The following is a 26,669-nucleotide window of genomic DNA, read 5'->3' as shown; positions in this document are numbered from 1 at the left end:
AGTAGAAGTGTTTTATATTGAATACGGTAAGATACAGGCAACCAATGGAGGGACTGGCAGAGCGGATCAGCAGACGTTATTAAATGTCACCCTTAATGTCAGACAGGGTGTTCTGTTGCATGAAACCCTATAGTGGAACTGGATGACATTCGGCGTTCTGCCTGCCTGATCTGCCCCCAAATACATCTACGGTGCACCACCTATCACCCTCGTCCCGGAAACAGTACTGCATATGGAACATGCTCAGGTTTGGGGACCATCGCTGACTGCTTCTAAACAAATAAAAAAAATTATGATCCTCCAAGCATTTCTTCAATGGTTACTGGAATGGTTACCGGAATGATAACCATTGAAGAAATGCTTGGAGGAGCATAATGTTTTAAAGAAACCCTCAGGCCCAGGCCGTGGCCCTCATCCTGAGTATCTCCTTCTTCCTCTTTGCCAGGAACTACCCAGTTTAGCCTGCAGAAAAACCCTGCTGTAATCTGACACCTCTGGAAGTCAGGGAGCTCGGTGCTGCTGGAGGACCCTGCTGCTTCCATTATATATCTCTAAGTCTGTGGTTTCTATTCTATAAGAGAGTGGCTGGTTAGCTGACACACACATTTAGCAATTGCAAAACAATGGGTTGTTAGTGTCCTTAATGTGCTATGTAAGGTCTTGGTACTCTCATGTAGAGTACCTTATCTCCAATACTCCTCTTCTCTCCAGCCTTCTAAGTACTCTTCTCTACTACCTGTCTCCACATCCACATACAGGTACACCATCTCACTCTCACGTTATTTATCATACGGCTATCCTAGACCTCTTTCACCACTCACTAATAATATGGCTTTCCCAGGTTCCTCTGACTTTCCACTAATGCTTTCCCAGATTCCTCTGACCACCCACTAATGAGACAGCTTTCCCAGATTCCTCTGACCACCATCTATTGAGGCAGTTTTCCCAGGTTCCTCTGACCACCAATTATTGAGGAAGCTTTCCAAGGTTTCTCTGACCACCCGCTAATGAGACGACTTTCCCAGGTTCCCCTGACCAACCATTCATGAGAGGGCTTTCCCAGGTTCCCCTGACTAACCATTCATGAGAGGGCTTTCCCAGGTTCCCCTGACCAACCATTCATGAGATGGCTTTCCCAGGTTCCCCTGACCAATCATTCAGGAGAGGGCTTTCCCTAGGTTCCCCTGACCAATCATTCATGAGAGGGCTTTCCCAGGTTCCCCTGACCAACCATTCATGAGAGGGCTTTCCCAGGTTCCCCTGACCAATCATTCATGAGAGGGCTTTCCCAGGTTCCCCTGACCAATCATTCAGGAGAGGGCTTTCCCAGGTTCCCCTGACCAACCATTCATGAGAGGGCTTTCCAAGGTTCCCCTGACTAACCATTCATGAGAGGGCTTTCCCAGGTTCCCCTGACTAACCATTTATGAGAGGGCTTTCCCAGGTTCCCCTGACCAACCATTCATGAGATGGCTTTCCCAGGTTCCCCTGACCAATCATTCAGGAGAGGGCTTTCCCTAGGTTCCCCTGACCAATCATTCATGAGAGGGCTTTCCCAGGTTCCCCTGACCAACCATTCATGAGAGGGCTTTCCCAGGTTCCCCTGACCAATCATTCATGAGAGGGCTTTCCCAGGTTCCCCTGACCAATCATTCAGGAGAGGGCTTTCCCAGGTTCCCCTGACCAACCATTCATGAGAGGGCTTTCCAAGGTTCCCCTGACTAACCATTCATGAGAGGGCTTTCCCAGGTTCCCCTGACTAACCATTCATGAGAGGGCTTTCCCAGGTTCCCCTGACCAATCATTCAGGAGAGGGCTTTCCCTAGGTTCCTCTGACCATTTCTAATAATTATGTCTTTGAAAGGTTCCTTCCAACATTACTGTTTTATGTCCATCCGTTCCTCTTCTCTTCAGCCGTACAACCTGCCTCCTCTTCCAGATTTCTATAGAACATCTTCTGCACTTATCAGATTTCATTCCCAAAGAGCTTGAATGTCATAAATAGTGAAAAGTTGTAGCTCTTACCATTAAGTGACTTGGAACATGGTGGCTATTGAAAGCCTCCTTGGGTCCCCAGACAAATTGTGATGCCCGCTCCATGTCTCCTGTTCAGGCGGTGGTTTTGCAGTTGTGCTGGTTATAGTCTTGAGCTAATGAAGAGGTGTTAGAGAATGTTCGCCTCATCCCTAAGAATTATCTCTTTATATATTGTCAGACCTTCTGCTCACCTGTAACTTGCCTGCTTCTCCTCAATGGTAAGAACATCACTTATTGTCCAGCTGTGAGTGGTGGCATCGATAAAGGAAGATGCCAGACCCTATCGGTACTACTGGTCTCTACCAGTGGTGAATATGGAGGCACTTATTAATGGACTAATTAGCATAATTACCACTCTCTATAACTCGCCATAAGCTGTTTGTTGCAGAAGGCTACACATGCGGAGACCCCCCAACATCAGAACAGGGCCATAGTCAGCCCATTCCGAGTGTTATTGAATCAGGCCCTTTGTGTCAGGTGCATTGCACCAGGCTATATACACCGGAGATGCACATAGCTAGTGGCAGGTATATACACCGGCTGATCCTCGGTACGAATGGATATGACCGGCAAAAATACAATGGGAGTATATGGCTGCCGTATACTCTTGATTCCTATTTTCCAATTGCATAGCTGTTTATATTTGGCGGCCGTATTTAATGTCACGGATCCCCCCCGCCCAGCTATAACCAGCCCCGGGCACATTGAGCCAGTCCTGGTTGCAGACATACAGGGGGAAAAAAAGCTGGGGTCCAACTGTATTATAACCAGCACCAGTCTCATGGGCCGGTCCTGGTTCCCAAAATATGGGGGACAAACTGAGTAGGGTTTTGTAAACCAGCAGCGAGTCCAAACAGCCAGCAGGCTAATACCACGCCCAGCCACAACATTAAACTGTGACTGATCAGCCCGGGCTGGCACCCTTGGGGAGTGGGGACCCCCCAATAAAGGGGTCCCCCCTCCAAGAAACCCTCAGACCAGGCTGAAGCCCGTGGATATCCCCGGTGCCCCTGGGCAGTGGGCAGTGGGTATTGGGCCCATGCAGACATCCAGGGAGTTACAAAATAAAAATCGGACAGTCCTGACACCATATGAACTAAGGATCAGCAAGTCTGTTTACTCTTGTGGCTCCTCCTCCAAACTGAGGGATTTTCTGGTGACATCATACACTGGGTCCTCCCCCAGCCAATCAGCAGCAGGCTGCGGGTCTGATTGGCTGTTCGCAGCTCCATAGACGCCCATGTTAAAAATGTAAGTAGTCCACATGTCTCTAACTGACATTTTCCCATGATATATGGATGTTGCTCCACACTTAAGGCTATGGTAACCCTGGCTCTCTACTTCGTCTGGATTTAAACTGTAACCAGATTCTGTTGTTGCTTCTCTACATCATTACAGAATTCCTGTATGTGTGCTCCTCACTGCCATTATTCTGCAGCCTGTGACACTCTTTAGCTTAAACCCCTGTGCTTGGTTCCCACTGCATCTGCTTCTGTCTTGCATGTGGCCAAGATGGCGCCACAGCACTTCTCTAGCATTTGTAACAAACTTCTCAATGTGCCTGGGGCACTCCTGTATGTGCTGTGGGAGCGTTGGGTGCCTCTTCCCTAGTTCTGTCATTTTGGGAACGTGATAGTACAGCCGCAGCCGCTGTTACACTGGTCGATGGGCATGAAGTGGAGCTTGTAGTGGAGTAAATACAATGGGATCAACATCATCCTTCATGTGAGGACCAGACTGAAGCAAAGAGAACAGTGGATCCATCTGCACCACCATCGGGCTGCTAGAAGGTACAGATGGTTAGGATCTGTGAAGGCAAGCTTGATGGCCAGATGTTCCTCGTTTACAATCCTATAGTGTTTCTGCTGGTGAAAACATCGAGGATGACCATTGAAGCGCATTATTCCAGAAGCCAGACAGGACCGCAACTTTGGCCACAGAGGATTCTAAATAACATGGCAAGAAGCGATCGGACAGACCCAATGCTTCAAGCAGACATTTCTGAATTCTGTAATACAATTGATTCTATCAGAAAGGAGAAAGAACTTGTTCCAAATGTTCTGAATGTTCAAAGAGAGTTAGAAAAGGATTAAGATCTCATCTAAATAAATTACTACAAATTGATACAGAAAGCCATGGAAGATTTTGGTAAATACTGCCGGTGCCGTGCTCAAGCCAAAGGGCATCATATTGCCTATCTCCAGTATTAAATGCCTGCTGCCTGGCACTAAGCACCGCCTCGGACAAGGATATGGTGGTGCCTTTAATCTGATCAAACAGCTCAGAAATGAATAAGAGGCTATAAAGATGGAGCCGGGCTCATTCAGGCAAGGGATGGCGGAGGATTCACCAGCCCCTGCCAGCTGCCGGAAGGGGATGCGCGAGCATGAGACACACATGCATCCCCTTCAACCGGAGCTTCCCCCCCAGGGTCCCCCCCCCCCCAACCTTGCCTGTCACACTGAAGCAGAGACTGGCAGGGTTCCCGTCCATTGTTTTGCTATTAGGGAGTGCTAAAACTATGGCAAGGCATGATGGGATGTGTAGTTTCACATCAGCTGGAGGGCCACAGTTTGGACATACCTGAAGTAAGGTATCAATCTCTCCTGAGCCAAGTTCTGTACAGCTGTACATCACTGTGACACTACAATAGCACAGTTACATGTTTGTGCACCTTCTTATAGAGCCAGGTAAACAACATGCACCTGCTGTCTAGATAGCCTGACATATTTTTAGTCTGGTGACTCAGACATGTGATGTCATTATGGCTGATGGGTTATGCACAATAACACTTAATAGAGAGCATCCAACCATTTAATGTCAACATTAATAACAGACTGATTATAAATCCTCTACATGCTTTTGGATCTCCATCCTATTTTGAATGATTAGGAACCCTACAGGTTGAGGTGCAGGAACTCTGGGGATTGCTGCAGCTGAGAGGGAGCCAAGGAATATCGGTGATCTTCTAGAAATCAGTTGATTTTCCTTTTGCTTCTCTGCTCAATAAGTCGCATGTTGGGTTAGATCTTTAGCAATCGCAGTTATAGCCATACGGGAGGCATGAATCTGCCCACAGAAAACCATGGTACCAGCACTGCTTCTGCCGCAGCCCTCTGTGTAGACATGGGACAACCCTGGGATGTGAGTCACAATTGCCCAGGACTTTGTGATGACCCTGGTGGGCGTCTACCTTCTTTCCTTGGCAGTAGCTTCATTTGCAATAATTAGCATTTCCATGACCTAGAAAATCACAGCTGTGGACTTATTTGCATACTAATATGAGCTAGGACCACTGGCAAAATGGTGGAGGTTTGGAAGACGGGCAGAGTTTGGTGCACAGTGGGAACTGCGAAGGTAAATAGACCCGATCCTCTGGCAGCATTCTGGAAGGAGACAGCAAATGAAGGTTTCTCCTATAATGGACACAAGGAGGAGAGTAGACATCACTAAGTGTAACCTGGAGGCTAGTGACACCATATACTTATCCTCCCCCAGAATCTCTCACCTGCCCTGGACAGTGGACAAGCCATTTCCCTATGCAATGTCTCCAGCGCTCACTGCTCACCCTCGCACATCCACACCTCAATGAGATCTGCGAATATATTCACAAGCGACAGTGGAGGACACCATGCTCATCTCACATATATTCCCTCATCCATCAGTGCTGCCCTTTCCCTCTCTGAATAGTCAGATTTCAGGACCCTGTCTTCCAGTCCTCCAACCCCTGCCCTTTCCCACGTATCCAGACATCAGGAAATGACACGCACCCCGACCCTCAGCACCCAGCCCTCCTATCCAGCCTGTTCCTCAATCAGTCTGCTGACTTTAACTTCACTTTGCCCGGAATCTGGAGAAAGTCATGGCCCTAATTGGTGCTTCCCCTTTCACCTCCTCCCTTGACCTTATGCCCCCATTGCTCCTTTTCCCATGTTCCCATCTAGCTCAGCCTCTTATCTGGCACTGTCCCCTCTGCCTTCAAGTATGCCCTTGTCTTCTTAAAATCCTACTAGATCCTAACACACTCTCCAACTACTGACAATCTCCTTCCTTATGTGTATTGCCTATAACCACCTTACTTTTCCTCACATCCCATACTTGCCTACTTTTGAAAAGTAGTTTCAGGGAGATTATAGGAAAGGAAAGTGGATAACAGGTTATCCACCGGTGTGGGGGGCGCAGGGGATATGGGTTGCTCTGCCAAGCTGCAGTGTAAGAAAAAGGGGATAGTAAGTCCCCAGCTGGAAAGAAGAAAAAGCGAGGAACACTGCGCTAAGTACAATCAAAGGACAATAAAGAAATGTAATTGTATAACAATAAAAAATGATAATAATTACCAATACTGTGCCAATGGTAGAATAAGAGTAACACTTTTAATGAAAGTTTTAAAAAAATGAATAACAAAAAAAATTAATTAAAAATGATATTAATAAAAAAATGTGGTTAAAAAGTCCAGTTCATACGGTACCGTATTGTTTGTGACCATAGGTGTATGGGTCCGTTCCTATTTAATGTCTTCCATAGGAGGTGAATGGTTAGGTCCAATGTGTCCAGATGGCAGGTACTTTGTGGAGAGGCAATCTCCTGGTGTATCACCTTATGTCCTGAGTAGGGCAAGTATAGGCCTCTAGATGAAAGGCTTCAGGTAGTTTTTGCCCCAGGTGCCGATGGAGTTCCCTGGTGTGCGGGAAGGGGGTGAAAAAAGTGTGGAAGACTGGTCCGGATCCAAAATAGTGGTCAATAGGGAGTTTAAGAACTGGACAGGGGTATTCCTGGTAGTCCACCAACGCGTTTCGCCAGTTCCCTGGCTTTATCAAGGGAACTGGCGAAACGCGAAGCCTTTCATCTAGAGGCCTATACTTGCCCTACTCAGGACATAAGGTGATACACCAGGAGATTGCCTCTCCACAAAGTACCTGCCATCTGGACACATTGGACCTAACCATTCACCTCCTATGGAAGACATTAAATAGGAACGGACCCATACACCTATGGTCACAAACAATACGGTACCGTATGAACTGGACTTTTTAACCACATTTTTTTATTAATATCATTTTTAATTAATTTTTTTTGTTATTCATTTTTTTTAAACTTTCATTAAAAGTGTTACTCTTATTCTACCATTGGCACAGTATTGGTAATTATTATCATTTTTTATTGTTATACAATTACATTTCTTTATTGTCATTTGATTGTACTTAGCGCAGTGTTCCTCGCTTTTTCTTCTTTCAGGGAGATTATAGTTTGGGGCAGGCAAGGAGCGGGGACAGGAGAGCAGGGTCCATGGTAGAGGCAGGCAGGGTGCGGGGACAGGAGAGCAGGGTCTGTTGTATAGAGGCAGGCAGGGTGCGGGGACAGGAGAGCAGGGTCCGTGGTATAGAGGCAGGCAGGGTCCATGGTAGAGGCAGGCAGGGTGCGGGGACAGGAGAGCAGGGTATGTGGTAGAGGCAGGCAGAGAGTGGGGACAGGAGAGCGGGGTCCGAGGTAGAGGCAGGCAGGAATCGGGGACAGGAGAGCAGGGTCTGGAGTAGAGGCAGGCAGGGTGCGGGGACAGGAGAGCAGGGTCTGTGGTATAGAGGCAGGCAGGGATCGGGGACAGGAGAGCAGGGTCTGGAGTAGAGGCAGGCAGGGAGCGGGGACAGGATCCGTGGTATAGAGGCAGCGGGGAGCAGGGTCCGTGGTATAGAGGCAGGCAAAGAGTGGGGAAAGGAAAGCAGGGTCCATGGTATAGAGGCAGGCAGGGTGCGGGGACAGGAGAGCAGGGTCTGTGGTAGAGGCAGGCAGGGAGCGCCCCGCTCCCTGCCTGCCTCTACCCCGGACCCTGCTCTCCTGTCCCCGCTCCCTGCCTGCCTTTACCCCAGACCCTGCTCTCCTGTCCTCGCACCCTGCCTGCCTCTACTCCAGACCCTGCTCTCCTGTCCCCGCTCTCTGCCTGCCTCTACCACAGACCCTGCTTTCCTGTCCCCGCTCCCTGCCTGCCTCTACCACAGACCCTGCTCTCCTGTCCCCGCTCCCTGCCTGCCTTTACCCCAGACCCTGCTCTCCTGTCCTCGCACCCTGCCTGCCTCTACTCCAGACCCTGCTCTCCTGTCCCCTATTCCTGCCTGCCTCTACCACATACCCTGCTCTCCTGTCCCCGCTCCCTGCCTGCCTTTACCCCAGACCCTGCTCTCCTGTCCTCGCTCCCTGCCTGCCTTTACCCCAGACCCTGCTCTCCTGTCCTCGCTCCCTGCCTGCCTCTACACCGGAGCCTGCTCTCCTCTCCCCGCCTGCTGCTACCCCAGACCCTACTCTCCTGTCCCTGCTCCCCGCCTGTCTCTACCACAGACCCTGCTCTCCTGTCCCCACTCCCCGCTTGTCTCTACCCTGGACCCTACTCTCCTGTCCCCGCTCCCTGCCTGCCTTTACCCCGGACCCTGCTCTCCTGTCCTCGCCTACCGCTACCCCGGACCCTGCTCTCCTGTCCCCGCTCCCCGCCTGCCGCTACCCCGGACCCTGCTCTCCTGTCCCCGCTCCCCACCTGCCGCTACCCCCGACCCTGCTCTCCTGTCCCCGCTCCCCACCTGCCGCTACCATGGACCCTGCTCTCCTGTCCCCGCTCCCTGCCTGCCGCTACCCCTGACCCTGCTCTCCTGTCCCCGCCTGCCGCTACCATAGACCCTGCTCTCTTGCTGCTACCTCGGCTGCAGCTCCTCCGGACCCTGCTCTCCGGTCCCCGCTCCCCACCTGCCGCTTCCACGGACCCTAATCTCCGGTCCCCGCTCCCCACTTGCTGCTACCACGGACCCTAATCTCCTGTCCCCGCTCCCCACCTGCCGCTACCCCGGACCCTAATCTCCTGTCCCCGCTCCCCGCCTGCCGCTACCATAGACCCTGCTCTCCTGCTGCTACCTCGCCTGCAGCTCCTCCAGACCCTGCTCTCCGGTCCCCTCTCGCCGCCCAAGGGCCCCCCTTCCGCAGACCTTACTCCCTGCTACAACGACAGCTGCCCAAAAGATTTATCTCATGTGCAGATCGTCCGACCTCCGGATCTGATCACGGAACCATCCACTGATCCGATGCGCGCGGATATCATACACTATGCAATTTGGGCAATTTCACTCCATTTCTCGGCCGCATCCTCCAGAATTGGGTGAAATCGGGCCCAAATCGCATAGTGTATGGGGGCCTTAGCACCCACATTTACTATCCTGGGATAATTTACACTTGTACGGGGTACACACCAGAACGACAAGGGCCCAATCCCATCAATCTAGATCCAATCCCGACTGATTGGATGTAGATTGTAGGTAGATTGGGCCCTTTTTTGCCTGTTCTGATCCGATCCCATTTGGATGTGCGGCCCCGCGGATCTGTCAGTCGTTATTCAGATCCTACCTGCAGCAGGTAAAACGACCAAACACCCGGGTGCGGGTCACGATCGGTTCGGATCGGGACCCACCTGAATGTGCATCGTAAGCGGGTCGCCCTGGTGTGTACCGGGCATTAGGTGTAAGTGCCAGATTCAGACATGTAAAAACACAAGTGACTTTGGGGGTTATTCTGCTCGGTACGGTGGGACCGTATACGGGCGGATCGGGTTTTTTCCATCTGCGCATGCGTAGCTTTCGCTATGCGCATGTGCGGCGACCCCACACCGATCACGGACGGGTCTCTCCGTGCGGAAAAACCTGTCCGCAAGAGTACGGTCATTGTGGGCGGCATGGGGGCGTTTTTATGGGAGCGGCCGGAATAATGAGGAAAACTGGGCGTACACGGGGGTGTGCACACAAAATGCACGGTACCACAACCGCCTCGATCGGCGAACGCACCGTTCATTTTGGCCCAAAAACAGGCGGACGCCAAAGACAGCTCCGGATCACCCCTAAGGTGCGTACACACAGGGGCGATTTTGTGCAAAATCGCGGGAAATATGGTCGCTGAGCGACCATATTGCCCGCAATGGGAGTGTGCACCGGCGATATATCGCCGGGTGCGCGCTCCCGTTTTTGCCCCTGTGGTGATCGCTGGTCGCAGGAACATGCTCCTGTGACCAGCTGATTACCTCTGCGGCTCCCCCAGGCAGTTTCTTTTTCATCAGCGACCATCTCTGGTCGCTGATGTAAAGTAGAAACTGAGCAATATATCTCCCCCGTGTGTACACAGCACTACAGATACCGCATGCCAGCGTGCGCCTGGGTTTGCTAATTAATGCTGATTACTAGTCAAACACATACACCTGAATGTAATAAGCAATGCTGCAGGCTATTAAGTGAAAACCATGATTTCACTACCTGCAAGCCACACACAGCACTCAAACACATTGGAAGCTTATCTTTCTATACTTCTCTACATGTAAAGGTTGGTTTCATTTTAGGTAAGATTCATTCTAAGACCTGGTTATATATGTCAAGGTAGTTATTTTATAACCATCTACACCCATTCAGTAAGTGTTTTCATATACTTTAAACAGCAGCACACTCAATCTACAGAAGTCGACATGTGTCAACTTTTTCACTGTAACACAAACATAATGGTTTTTTATTGTTTTTTATTATGAAAAAGACACCTAAACCACGTTTTAAGGTGTGTACACACGGTCAGATGTGCCTTAAGATCCTATCCACGATCTGATCAGATTGGCTGGTTTCACACACTCCGGCTGCTACCGGACGGTGAAATCCCGCACGGCCAGGGAGCCGTGCCGCACACATTAGTTGTGAATGGACACTATTGTGTCCATTCACACGGGACGGCCACGGCCCGGCCGCACGGCTGCAGCCGGATCCCATCACTGGAAGGGACGGCTGCCGGGCTGTGGCCATCCCCACCATTGTAATCTGCTGAGTGCGGCACGGCTCCCTGGCCGTACGGGTTTTCGCCGTCCGGCAGAAGCCGGAGTGTGTGAAACCAGCCAATCTGATCAGATCGTGGATAGGATCTTAAGGCACATCCGATTTGCATCCAATCTTGACTATATAGTGCCGATCTGCACTATATAGACGAGCGGTCACACCCATGGTGTTACCCAGGTCTCTCTGCACATGTTACATCTGCCCCCTGCAGTACAGCATGGTGTTACCCAGGTCTCTCTGCACATGTTACATCTGCCCCCCTGCAGTGCTGCATGATGTTGCATATTTGCATGGTAACAAACATGAATCAGGCCCTACTTCCAGTGCAATAAATAATTCACCACGGAGCCTATTGCACGGGTCAGTGGTATCAGCGTTATAATGTGAGGGCACAGTTAGATTTGGAGGGCAAGGGGTAAAGGACAGTGGTGAAATAAAGCAGAGCCGGATTATCCCGCGATGACAAATAACAAGTAGTTTGGATCTGAGCCTGTTCCCATGGGAATATCCGTGTGCAGGTGTAAATCCCGTTCCAATCCTAATTGTAAATAAGTCGCTGTATTCTCTCAGTTATATACTGCTTCACCCTCTCTGGCATACCCGTCAGGAGACAGCACCCATCCCCTGTCTCTCTCTAGCTGGCACTGCCGCCCCTCTCCTAGCACTCTCGGTTCCCCGTTCTCTCCCATTCCCTCTCTCTCTCTATCCCCCTCAATCTCCCCCACATTCTCTAATTATAAGTTTGTGGCTATAATTGTTGGATTCCATACTATAAACAGAAGGAACAGTTTAATTAAATAAATGATCCTGTTCATTAGGATGGCGGGAGCGGAGTGAATGGGAATGGAGGGGGCGGGATGCTGGGGGCAGCGAGGTAGCAGGGCGCACATTGTCGCCAGTCTCACTCACTTGCTTTCTGTGTAGGTTTAATCACCAGTCCCCTGAGCTCCTTCTTCTCCTCTCTTCCTCCCAGGTTCTCCAATGTCCGTCTCAAGGTGTCACGGTGATAGCTGTCCGCCCCGCATCCGGGCGAGAGATGGAACGCAACAGAGCGGAGACTACGCCCGTCATGCAGCTGCCTCTGGGCCTGGTCCCTACTTCTTCCATGCCCGCTGCTTTTGAGGCCTGAATCCTTTTTTTTCCCCCACTTGCTACGATTTGAGACCCTCTGCACACCCCAGATATGTACACCGGGTGCCTCTTAACGTCGACCCCCGAAAACTCTGCGCTGCCGGTCTGAGGAGGGTGGGAAAAACTTACACCGATGACGCAATCTATTAGATTTTTTTTAGTTTTTTCTTTTGCTTTTTTTATTCCCCTTTGCCAAGTCTTTTACTTTTTGTAGTTTTTAATTTCATCCGGGAATTCTTTTTTTGAAATACCACCACCACCACCGTATTCCCGGCGTCTGCAGACTCCCACTTGTTTAATTTTGGTATTCTGTCATCTCCGCTCTGGGCCCCGGGAATTTCCAGGAGCCCTCTGCCACCTACCTTCACCCTCCCCATGGCGCCAGATCTCCGAGCCCCATTCATGCTCTGGCTCCTGGCCGCCTGCCCCGCAGCTGGGCAGAAGGACGACGAGAAATATCCGGTGGTGAGCACCAACTATGGGAAACTGCGTGGAGTTAAGAAAGATCTAAACAACGAGATCCTGGGCCCCGTTGTACAGTATTTGGGTGTTCCCTATGCAACCCCCCCTATAGGGGAACGCAGGTTTCAGCCGCCAGAGGCACCGGCATCTTGGACAGAGACAAAGAATGCCACCATGTTTGCTCCTGTTTGTCCACAAAACCTACATGGAATGTTACCTGGGATTATGCTCCCTCTGTGGTTCACAGAGAACATGGATGTGGTAGCAGGATATGTACAAAACCAGAGCGAAGACTGTCTGTACCTCAACGTCTACGTCCCCTTGGAAGATGGTGAGACTGTGTGTAACAGTGATGTGCACACTGATAGTGATCACACAACTGTCTATGGTGATAACACTGATAGTGAACACACAACTGTGTATGGTTATAACACTGAGGGTCTGTACACTGATAGTGAACACACAACTGTGTATAGTGATAACACTGATAGTGATCACACAACTGTCTATGGTGATAACACTGATAGTGAACACACAACTGTGTATGGTGATAACACTGAGGGTCTGTACACTGATAGTGAACACACAACTGTGTATGGTGATAACACTTATAGTGAACACACAACTGTGTATGGTGATAACACTGAGGGTCTGTACACTGATAGTGAACACACAACTGTGTATGGTGATAACACGGATAGTGAACACACAACTGTGTATGGTGATAACATTGAGGGTCTGCACACTGATAGTGATCACCAAACTGTGTATAGTGATAACACTGATAGTGAACACACAAATGTGTATGGTGATAACACTGAGGGTCTGTACACTGATAGTGAACACACAACTGTGTATGGTGATAACATTGAGGGTCTGCACAGTGATAGTGAACACAGAAATGTGATAACAAAGAGGGTAAGGACATTGATAGTGAACACACAACTGTGTATGGTGATAACACTGATAGTGAACACACAACTGTGTGGTGATAACACTCAGGGTCTGCACAATGATAGTGAACACACAACTGTGCATGGTGATAACACTGATAGTGAACACACAACCTTGTATGGAGATAACACTGATAGTGATCACACAACTGTGTCTTGTGATAACACTGAGGGTCTGCACACTGATAGTGAACATAAAACTGTGTATGGTGATAACACTAAGGGTCTGGACACACAACTGTGATAACAAAGAAGGTAAGGACACTGATAGAGAACACAAAACTGTGTATGGTGATAACACCAAGGGTCTGCTCACTAATAGTGAACAGCTGTTTATGTGATAACACTGAGGGTATGCACACTAATAGTGAGCACACAGCTGTGTATGGAAATAACACTGATGGTCTGATTTACAGGTAGTGGTTGCAGCACTATTACATCATGGCATACACTAATATGCACCATCGGTCACAACAGCGATGATTATACGGCCCTATAGCATGTGCATGGTCTAAACATAGTCTGCACAGCACAAAACTAAATTGCACAAACCTCAGTGCTTTGTTCTAGTGGTAACACTGATAGTGAACACACAACTGTGTAGGGTGATAACACTGACAGTCTGCACACTAAAGGGTCAATGACTAAGGTCGGCAGTATACAGTCAATCCCTGTATGAATGGGATCGCATGTATTTTACATTAAATGGGTATGAATGTGTGCATTCGTACCCATTCCATCTTGTAAATTGTCCCCTAATAGTGCACATATGTTATAGTGATAACACTGCTGTGTATAGTGATAATACTGATAGTGAACACACTGCTGTGTATAGTGATAATACTGATAGTGCACACGATGCTGTGTATAGTGATAATACTGATAGTGAACACGCTGCTGTGTATAGTGATAATACTGATAGTGCACACGCTGCTGTATATAGTGATAATACTCATAGTGCACACGCTGCTGTGTATAGTGATAATACTCATAGTGCACACTCTGCTGTGTATAGTGATAATACTCATAGTGCACACACTGCTGTGTATAGTGATAATACTCATAGTGCACACACTGCTGTGTATAGTGATAATACTGATAGTGCACGCGATGCTGTGTATAGTGATAATACTGATAGTGAACACGGTGCTGTGTATAGTGATAATACTGATAGTGAACACGCTGCTGTGTATAGTGATAATACTGATAGTGCACATGCTGCTGTGTATAGTGATAATACTCATAGTGCACACGCTGCTGTGTATAGTGATAATACTCATAGTGCACACACACTGCTGTGTATAGTGATAATACTCATAGTGCACACACTGCTGTGTATAGTGATAATACTCATAGTGCACACACTTCTGTGTATAGTGATAATTCTGATTGTGAACACACTGCTGTGTATAGTGATAATACTGACTGTGAACACACTGGTGTGTATAGTGATAATGAACACACTGCTGTGTATAGTGATAATACTGATTGTGAACACAGTGCTTTGTATAGTGATAATACTGATAGTGAACACGCTGCTGTGTATAGTGATAATACTGATAGTGCACACGCTGCTGTGTATAGTGATAATACTGATAGTGAACACGCTGCTGTGTATAGTGATAATACTCATAGTGCACACGCTGCTGTGTATAGTGATAATACTGATAGTGCACACGCTGCTGTGTATAGTGATAATACTGATAGTGCACACGCTGCTGTGTATAGTGATAATACTCATAGTGCACACGCTGCTGTGTATAGTGATAATACTCACAGTGCACACGCTGCTGTGTATAGTGATAATACTCATAGTGCACACGCTGCTGTGTATAGTGATAATACTCATAGTGCGCACACACGGCTGTGTATAGTGATAATACTCATAGTGCGCACACTGCTGTGTATAGTGATAATACTCATAGTGCGCACACTGCTGTGTATAGTGATAATTCTGATTGTGAACACACTGCTGTGTATAGTGATAATTCTGATTGTGAACACACTGCTGTGTATAGTGATAAAACTCATAGTGCACACACTGCTGTGTATAGTGATAATACTCATAGTGCACACACTGCTGTGTATAGTGATAATTCTGATTGTGAACACACTGCTGTGTATAGTGATAATTCTGATTGTGAACACACTGCTGTGTATAGTGATAATACTGATCGTGAACACACTGGTGTGTATAGTGATAATGAACACACTGCTGTGTATAGTGATAATACTGATTGTGAACACAGTGCTTTTTATAGTGATAATACTGATCGTGAACACGGTGCTGTGTATAGTGATAATACTGATCGTGAACACAGTGCTGTGTATAGTGATAATACTGATCGTGAACACACTGCTGTGTATAGTGATAATACTCATAGTTCACACACTGCTGTGTATAGTGATAATACTCATAGTGCACACACTGCTGTGTATAGTGATAATTCTGATTGTGAACACACTGCTGTGTATAGTGATAATTCTGATTGTGAACACACTGCTGTGTATAGTGATAATACTGATCGTGAACACACTGGTGTGTATAGTGATAATGAACACACTGCTGTGTATAGTGATAATACTGATTGTGAACACAGTGCTTTTTATAGTGATAATACTGATCGTGAACACGGTGCTGTGTATAGTGATAATACTGATCATGAACACAGTGCTGTGTATAGTGATAATACTGATAGTGCACACACTGCTGTGTATAGTGATAATACTGATTGTGAACACACTGCTGTGTATAGTGATAATACTGATCGTGAACACAGTGCTGTGTATAGTGATAATACTGATCGTGAACACACTGCTGTGTATAGTGATAATACTCATAGTTCACACACTGCTGTGTATAGTGATAATACTGATCGTGAACACAGTGCTGTGTATAGTGATAAAACTGATCGTGAACACACTGCTGTGTATAGTGATAAAACTGATTGTGAACACAGTGCTGTGTATAGTGATAATAAGGATAGTGAATACACTGCTGTGTATAGTGATAATACTGATAGTGCACACACTGCTGTGTATAGTGATAATTCTGATCGTGAACACACTGCTGTGTACAGTGATAATACTGATTGTGAACACATTGCTGTGTATAGTGATAATACTGATTGTGAACACATTGCTGTGTATAGTGATAATACTGATCGTGAACACAGTGCTGTGTATAGTGATAATACTGACCGTGAACACACTGCTGTGTACAGTGATAATACTGATCGTGAACACACTGCTGTGTATAGTGATAATACTGATCGTGAACACAGTGCTGTGTATAGTGATAATACTGATCGTGAACACAGTGCTGTGTATAGTGATACTGACTGCACCTTCCATCTTTGGTGTGTCTTGAAGCAGGATCCTGCGTGCACAGCATCTATCACCTACTGTTTTGCTATTCAGCAGATTTGTGATCCCCTCCCCTACAACCACCACCACAGGACACTGCAGCCCACAGGTGGGACCACGGGACAGTCCAGAAATACAGGACTGTCCACCTGAATGTGGGACAGTTAGGAGGTTTGATATGACTCTGGGACTAATTCAGAGCTGCCGTGACTTTTCCAGCAGTTACTAGATTCAGTGAGTCCTTGGTGTACAGCCATGCGTCATGATGAGCAAGGACTGAGACTCCAACGTTTAGCATCTTTAGATGCTGGAGTACCCTTGCCCATAATGCACCCATAATACGCCTATCTCTTTGCTTCTGAGTAGCTGCCTCCCAGTCACCAGCCAGGAACACACGGCGGCACATTTCCAGTACCTTTCTTACCGTGTGTCTCAATTACAACTGTCCCTCTGCAAGCGCACACTGTGGGTAGGAGAAAATAGGCATGTGCAGTAGCCAAACATTGCTCTACTCCAAGCATTCCCAACCACGGTCCTCAAGGCACACCAACAGTGCAGGCATTCCCAACCACGGTCCTCAAGGCACACCAACAGTGCAGGTTTTAGTGATATTCAGCACAGATGGTATAATCAGAATCACTCAGGTACTAATTAACTCACCTGTGCTGAAGCCTGGATATCTACAAAACCTGCACTGTTGGTGTGCCTTGAGGACCATGGTTGGGAATGCCTGCGTCTACTCTGTGACCATCACACTGTACATGGTCTACAATCAGGTCTTTAGTGTCTGCAAGCTGATAGTGAACACGCTGCTGTTATAGTGATAACACTGATAGTGAATACTAATACCCCTTTCACACCAGCCTAAACTCCCAGGAACAACCAGTGCTAGTCGCTGTAAAGTTCCCGGGCCAAAATCTCGTGAAAATTGTTCCCGAGTTCAATCTGGGGTCCTGGCCGGTGTGAAAGGGGTAGGGGTACTTACCCGGGTTGCCGGTCCTCATTGCTTGCTGTCAGACGGGGATCCACACAGGCGGCGGGCGCAGAAGACAGGACAGGCAGTGTATATAGATGACGCAGATCTCCGGTGCCCTCATTGCCGCCGGAGAGCTGCGTCATCTGCGCCCGCCATCTGACCTGTCATCCTGATCCCCGGCCTGCACCGAAAAGCTGCAACCGGGGTGAGTACTGTCCACCGCCATCCCGCCACCTGCAAACCTTCTCCCCGCCTCCTGCCGGCCTCCTCCCCGCCTTCTGCTGGCCTCCTCCCCGCCTCCTTCCCACACCAAAAACTGCAGGGACTTTTCTGGTGTGAAAGGGGCCAACCCAGGAATGCTGTTATAGAGATAATACTACTAGTGAACACACTTCTGTTTATAGTGTAAAGCTGTGTACACACGGGGGCGATATATTGCTCAGTGTCTCCTTTTCATCAGCGACCAGAGATGGTCGCTGATGAAAGGGAACCTCTGCCGGGGCAGCCGCAGAGGGAATCAGCTGGTCGCAGGAGCTTGTGATCAAGGAGGCTAAAAACGGGAGCGCGCACCCGGCGATTTATTGCCAGTGCACACTCCAATCGCTGGCAATATGGTCGCTCAGCGACCATATTGCCAGCGATTATAGCATGTGTGTACACGCCTTTTGACTAATTAATGAAGGCACTTCTATTTTTAGTGATAATCCTGATAGTGAACATGCTACTGTTTATACTGGTAAGATAGTGAACACACTGCTGATTATAGTGATAACACTGATGGTGAACACGCTGATTATAGAGATAACACTAATAGTGAACACGCTGCTGATTATAGTGATAACACTGATGGTGAACACACTGCTGATTATAGTGATAACACTGGTGAACACACTGCTGATTATAGTGATAACACTGGTGAACACACTGCTGATTATAGTGATAACACTGATGGTGAACACACTGCTGGTTATAGTGATAACACTGATGGTGAACACGCTGCTGATTATAGTGATAACACTGATGGTGACCACACTGCTGACTAGAGTAATAACACTGATAGAGAACGCACTGCTGATTATAGTGATAACACTGATGGTGAACACGCTGCTGATTATAGTGATAACACTGATGGTGAACACGCTGCTGGTTATAGTAATAACACTGATGGTGAACACACTGCTGATTATAGTGATAACACTGATGGTGACCACACTGCTGGTTATAGTGATAACACTGATGGTGAACACGCTGCTGATTATAGTGATAACACTGATGGTGACCACACTGCTGACTATAGTAATAACACTGATAGAGAACGCACTGCTGATTATAGTGATAACACTGATGGTGAACACGCTGCTTATAGTGATAACACTGATGGTGGACATGCTGCTGATTATAGTGATAACACTGATGGTGAACACGCTGCTGATTATAGTTATAACACTGATGGTGAACACGCTGCTGCTTATAGTGATAACACTGATGGTGGACATGCTGCTGATTATAGTGATAACACTGATAGAGAACGCACTGCTGATTATAGTGATAACACTGATGGTGAACACGCTGCTGCTTATAGTGATAACACTGATGGTGACCACACTGCTGATTATAGTGATAACACTTATAGAGAACACACTGCTGATTATAGTGATAACACTGATGGTGACCACACTGCTGATTATAGTGATAACACTGATGGTGACCACACTGCTGATTATAGTGATAACACTGATGGTGAACACACTGCTGACTATAGTAATAACACCGATAGAGAACACACTGCTGATTATAGTAATAACACTGATGGTGGACATGCTGCTGATTATAGTGATAACACTGGTGAACACGCTGCTGATTATAGTGATAACACTGATGGTGGACATGCTGCTGATTATAGTGATAACACTGATGGTGGACATGCTGCTGATTATAGAGATAACACTAATAGTGAACACACTGCTGATTATAGTGATAACACTGATGGTGACCACACTGCTGATTATAGTGATAACACTGGTGACCACACTGCTGATTATAGTAATAACACTGATGGTGAATACACTGCTGATTATAGTGATAACACTGATGGTGACCACACTGCTGATTATAGTGATAACACTGATGGTGACCACACTGCTGACTATAGTAATAACACTGATGGTGAACACACTGCTGATTATAGTGATAACACTGATAGTGAACACACTGCTGATTATAGTGATAACACTGATGGTGAACACGCTGCTGATTATAGTGATAACTCTGATGGTGAACACGCTGCTGATTATAGTGATAACACTGATGGTGAACACACTGCTGGTTATAGTAATAACACTGATAGAGAACGCACTGCTGATTATAGTGATAACACTGATGGTGAACACGCTGCTGATTATAGTGATAACAATGATGGTGGACATGCTGCTGATTATAGTGATAACACTGATGGTGAACACGCTGCTGATTATAGTGATAACACTGATGGTGAACACGCTGCTGGTTATAGTGATAACACTGATGGTGACCACACTGCTGATTATAGTGATAACACTGATATATATACTGTCCCCTGTGAGATGCATGACCTGCGCTATATTCTGTCCCCTGTGAGACATGTGACCTGTGCTATATTCTGTCCCCTGTGAGATACATGACCTGCGCTATATTCTGTCTCCTGTGAGATGCATGATATGCGCTATATTCTGTCCCCTGTGAGATACATGACCTGCGCTATATTCTGTCTCCTGTGAGACATGTGACCTGTGCTATATTCTGTCTCCTGTGAGATGCATGATATGCGCTATATTCTGTCCCCTGTGAGATGCATGACCTGCGCTATATTCTGTCCCCTGTGAGATACATGATCTGTGCTATATTCTGTCTCCTGTGAGACATGTGACCTGCGCTATATTCTGTCTACTGTGAGACACGTGACCTGCGCTATATTCTGTCTCCTGTGAGACACATGACCTGCACTATATTCTGTCTCCTGTGAGACATGTGACTTGCACTATATTATGTCTCCCGTGAGATGCATGCCCTGCACTATATTCTTTCTCCTGTGAGATGCATGACCTGCACTATATTCTGTGTTCTGTGAGACATGTGACCTGCGCTATATTCTGTCTACTGTGAGACACGTGACCTGCGCTATATTCTGTCTCCTGTGAGACACATGACCTGCACTATATTCTGTCTCCTGTGAGACACGTGACTTGCACTATATTATGTCTCCCGTGAGATGCATGCCCTGCACTATATTCTTTCTCCTGTGAGATGCATGACCTGCGCTATATTCTGTGTTCTGTGAGACGCATGACCTGCACTATATTCTGTCTCCTGTGAGACACGTGACCTGCACTGTATTCTGTCATGTGAGACACGTGACCTGCACTATATTCTGTCCCCTGTGAGACGCATGATATGCGCTATATTCTGTCTCCTGTGAGACGCATGATATGCGCTATATTCTGTCTCCTGTGAGACACATGACCTGCGCTATATTCTGTCTACTGTGAGACACATGACCTGCGCTATATTCTGTCTTCTGTGAGACGCATGATATGCGCTATATTCTGTCTTCTGTGAGACGCATGATATGCGCTATATTCTGTCCCCTGTGAGACGCATGATATGCGCTATATTCTGTCTCCTGTGAGATGCATGACCTGCGCTATATTCTGTCTCCTGTGAGACACGTGACCTGCGCTATATTCTTTCTCCTGTGAGACACGTGACCTGCACTATATTCTGTGTTCTGTGAGACACATGACCTGCACTATATTCTGTCTCCTGTGAGACACGTGACCTGCACTGTATTCTGTCATGTGAGACACGTGACCTGCACTATATTCTGTCCCCTGTGAGACGCATGATATGCGCTATATTCTGTCTCCTGTGAGACGCATGATATGCGCTATATTCTGTCTCCTGTGAGACACATGACCTGCGCTATATTCTGTCTACTGTGAGACACATGACCTGCGCTATATTCTGTCTTCTGTGAGACGCATGATATGCGCTATATTCTGTCTTCTGTGAGACGCATGATATGCGCTATATTCTGTCCCCTGTGAGACGCATGATATGCGCTATATTCTGTCTCCTGTGAGATGCATGACCTGCGCTATATTCTGTCTCCTGTGAGACACGTGACCTGCGCTATATTTTGTCTCCTGTGAGACACGTGACCTGTGCTGTATTCTGTCTTCTGTGTGACGCATGATCTGCACTATATTCTGTCTCCTGCAAGACGCATGATCTGCGCTATATACTGTCACCTGTGAGACACGTGAACTGCGCTATATACTGTCTACTGTGAGACACATGATCTGGCCTATATTCTGTTTCCTTTGAGACACGTGATCTGCGCTATATTCTGTCTCCTGTGAGACACATGATCTGTGCTATATTCTGTCTCCTGTGAGATGCATAACCTGCGCTATATACTCTCTCCTGTGAGACGCATGACCTGCGCTATATTCTGTCCCCTGTGAGACACGTGACCTGCGCTATATTCTGTCTCCTGTGAGACACATGACCTGCGCTATATTCTGTGTTCTGTGAGACACATGACCCCCGGAATCCGGGAGGGTTGCCCACCTCTCCTGTGAGACACGTGACCTGCACTACATTCTGTGTCCTGTGAGACACATGATCTGTGCTATATTCTGTCTCCTGTGAGATGCATAACCTGCGCTATATACTCTCTCCTGTGAGACGCATGACCTGCGCTATATTCTGTCCCCTGTGAGACACGTGACCTGCGCTATATTCTGTCTCCTGTGAGACACGTGACCTGCGCTATATTCTGTCTCCTGTGAGACACGTGACCTGCGCTATATTCTGTCTCCTGTGAGACACGTGACCTGCGCTATATTCTGTCTCCTGTGAGACACGTGACCTGCGCTATATTCTGTCTCCTGTGAGACACGTGACCTGCGCTATAGTGATAACACTGATGGTGAACACACTGCTGATTATAGTGATAACACTGATGGTGAACACGCTGCTGATTATAGTGATAACAATGATGGTGGACATGCTGCTGATTATAGTGATAACACTGATGGTGAACACGCTGCTGATTATAGTGATAACACTGATGGTGAACACGCTGCTGGTTATAGTGATAACACTGATGGTGACCACACTGCTGATTATAGTGATAACACTGATATATATACTGTCCGCTGTGAGATGCATGACCTGCGCTATATTCTGTCCCCTGTGAGACATGTGACCTGTGCTATATTCTGTCCCCTGTGAGATACATGACCTGCGCTATATTCTGTCTCCTGTGAGATGCATGACCTGCGCTATATTCTGTCCCCTGTGAGATACATGACCTGCGCTATATTCTGTCTCCTGTGAGACATGTGACCTGTGCTATATTCTGTCTCCTGTGAGATGCATGATATGCGCTATATTCTGTCTACTGTGAGACGCATGACCTGCGCTATATTCTGTCCCCTGTGAGATACATGATCTGTGCTATATTCTGTCTCCTGTGAGACATGTGACCTGCGCTATATTCTGTCTACTGTGAGACACGTGACCTGCGCTATATTCTGTCTCCTGTGAGACACATGACCTGCACTATATTCTGTCTCCTGTGAGACATGTGACTTGCACTATATTATGTCTCCCGTGAGATGCATGCCCTGCACTATATTCTTTCTCCTGTGAGATGCATGACCTGCGCTATATTCTGTGTTCTGTGAGACACATGACCTGCACTATATTCTGTCTCCTGTGAGACACGTGACCTGCACTGTATTCTGTCATGTGAGACACGTGACCTGCACTATATTCTGTCCCCTGTGAGACGCATGATATGCGCTATATTCTGTCTCCTGTGAGACGCATGATATGCGCTATATTCTGTCTCCTGTGAGATGCATGACCTGCACTATATTCTGTGTTCTGTGAGACACATGACCTGCGCTATATTCTGTCTACTGTGAGACACATGACCTGCGCTATATTCTGTCCCCTGTGAGACATGTGACCTGCGCTATATTCTGTCTCCTGTGAGACATGTGACCTGCACTGTATTCTGTCATGTGAGACACGTGACCTGCACTATATTCTGTCCCCTGTGAGACGCATGATATGCGCTATATTCTGTCTCCTGTGAGACGCATGATCTGCGCTATATACTGTCTTCTGTGAGACACGTGAACTGCGCTATATACTGTCTACTGTGAGACACATGATCTGGCCTATATTCTGTTTCCTTTGAGACACGTGATCTGCGCTATATTCTGTCTCCTGTGAGACACGTGACCTGTGCTGTATTCTGTCTGCTGTGAGACGCATGATCTGCGCTATATTCTGTCTCCTGCAAGACGCATGATCTGCGCTATATACTGTCTCCTGTGAGACACGTGAACTGCGCTATTTACTGTCTACTGTGAGACACATGATCTGGCCTATATTCTGTTTCCTTTGAGACACGTGACCTGCGCTATATTCTGTCTGTGAGACGCATGATATGCGCTATATTCTGTTTCCTGTGGGACGCATGACTTGTGCTACATTCTGTCTTCTGTGAGACACGTGACCTGCACTATATTCTGTCTTCTGTGAGACACGTGACCTGTGCTATATTCTGTCTCCTGTGAGATGCATGACCTGCGCTATATTCTGTCTACTGTGAGACGCATGACCTGCGCTATATTCCGTGTCCTGTGAGACATGTGACCTGCACTACATTCTGTGTCCTGTGAGACACGTGACCTGCACTACATTCTGTGTCCTGTGAGACACATGATCTGTGCTATATTCTGTCTCCTGTGAGATGCATAACCTGCGCTATATACTCTCTCCTGTGAGACGCATGACCTGCGCTATATTCTGTCCCCTGTGAGACACGTGACCTGCGCTATATTCTTTCTCCTGTGAGACACGTGACCTGCGCTATATTCTGTCTCCTGTGAGACACGTGACCTGCGCTATATTCTGTCTCCTGTGAGACACGTGACCTGCGCTATATTCTGTCTCCTGTGAGACACGTGACCTGCGCTATATTCTGTCTCCTGTGAGACACGTGACCTGCGCTATATTCTGTCTCCTGTGAGACACATGACCTGCACTATATTCTGTCGCCTGTGAGACACGTGACCTGCGCTATATTCTGTCTTCTGTGAGACGCATGACCTGCGCTATATTCTGTCTTCTGTGAGACACAGGACCTGCGCTATATTCTGTCTCCTGTGAGACACGTGATCTGCGCTATATTCTGTCTTCTGTGAGACACAGGACCTGCGCTATATTCTGTCGCCTGTGAGACACGTGACCTGCGCTATATTCTGTCTTCTGTGAGACGCATGACCTGCGCTATATTCTGTCTCCTGTGAGACGCATGACCTGCGCTATATTCTGTCTCCTGTGAGACGCATGACCTGCGCTATATCAGGGTTGCCGACTTTTTCTGTCTCCTCTCCGGGAGAAGCCCGGAGAGGAGACTTCCAACTGCAGTTCGGGGGGCAGGGCTTCATTAAGCCCCGCCCCCAGGATGTTAAAAACCCCAATTCACGGTTCTCCGTGGAGAGGGCAGGGCTAAAATGACGCGATTTTAGCCCCGCCCCCTCCTCTGAGACCCGCGGATTGACGGGTTTCAATCCAAAGGTATGGGGGAAGACGCCACAATCGGGGGGTGGCGTGGGGGTCCCCCGGAATCCGGGAGGGTTGCCCACCTTTCCGGGGGGCCGGGAGGAGGACCCGATTTTCGGGATCCTCCCGGTAATTCCGGGAGGGTCGGCAACCCTGCGCTATATCCTATATACACCTGTATTCACTACTAGCAACCCCTGCACCAATTATGTGCTTTGGTAAAGTTGCTTGCTAGAAATTCCTGCCTAGCGTAGTGCTAGATTCCAGGGTGGGTGCTATGTGAGAGCGCAGACTGCGGCACATGCTTATATGTGCTCTGGGGAGCTGTGGAGGAAGTAGGGTGCCCACTTCAGGGCTGTTGTCCGGAGGTGCCCACCTTCCATTGTCTATTGTGTTACGCCCCTGTACATCACTAGTTTCTGGTTTCATATTGTGCCTTATGACTCCGCCCAGTACCTAGTGCACCTCTGACCACGACCGCTGACCAGTCATTTGGTTCACAGAATCAATGTCGACTACAACATGGGGAAAATGTTGACAGATGCAGAAAACCGACATGAGTTTTTCACATTTTTGTGTGTCAATTTATACATTTGAGTCTGTGGACCCCAAATTGGTGTCCCGCACCCCTCACATGGCCATGCTTTGTAACCGATATACCAGTGACGTCTCTGCGCCCTCATTGCCGCACGTGACCAGAAGGCAGCCGTGGGTCCCCGGGGAATGATTCTGCTGACTCCAGTCGTGGGTCCGGCATGAAGCAGCCGACAGCTGAGCCCCATCCAGCGCTGGTGGCGCATCTGCTCCGTAATCCCTCCTTCCGGTTCATGTGCTGCAGCTCTGCCGAGTCATCTCCCAGCGCTGTGCACATGCTGACAGAGGAACGCCGACACGTCTGCTCCAGCTGGAGGCCTCCATAGACGGCAGAGCCATTCTGCAGCGCAGTAATGAGGGGATGAAGCTGGAGGGAGCCTCACCGCGCAGCTGTTCTGGGGCCCCCAGGCAGTACAGGGCCCCCATACAACAGCATTTTCCTTAATTGCATGAGTAACCTTCTGCCCCCTGTGTCAGTGGCTGTCTGTCATACAGTGAGGGGATTACAGCTCATCTACCCCCCGACGGGTACATAGTGATATTCTCTGCAGATTATTACACTACTGGCCTCTCTGCAGAACATCGCTCTGTCCCATCTACCCCCCGACGGGTACATAGTGATATTCTCTGCAGATTATTACACTACTGGCCTCTCTGCAGAACATCGCTCTGTCCCATCTACCCCCCGAC

General features: G+C 48.0%; 1 protein-coding gene across 3 annotated transcripts in view; it reads left to right on the top strand.

Moving 5' to 3' along the window:
• Positions 1-26,669, top strand: part of NLGN2 (neuroligin 2) — a 157,159-nt gene that overhangs the window by 31,288 nt on the left and 99,202 nt on the right. For all 3 annotated transcript variants that reach the window (XM_083185862.1, XM_083185860.1, XM_083185861.1), the window contains exon 2: positions 11,848-12,798. In XM_083185862.1, coding sequence (XP_083041988.1) covers positions 12,381-12,798 — 418 coding nt within the window. In that variant the 5' untranslated portion in view covers positions 11,848-12,380. The remainder of the gene's footprint in view (positions 1-11,847; positions 12,799-26,669) is intronic.

Source organism: Crinia signifera, chromosome 4 (assembly GCF_055691185.1).
Source record: "Crinia signifera chromosome 4, ASM5569118v1, whole genome shotgun sequence".
Classification (NCBI taxonomy): Eukaryota; Metazoa; Chordata; class Amphibia; order Anura; family Myobatrachidae; genus Crinia; species Crinia signifera.
The sequence above is the reverse complement of the archived record's forward strand: the minus strand, read 5'-3'. Positions and strand labels throughout refer to the sequence as shown.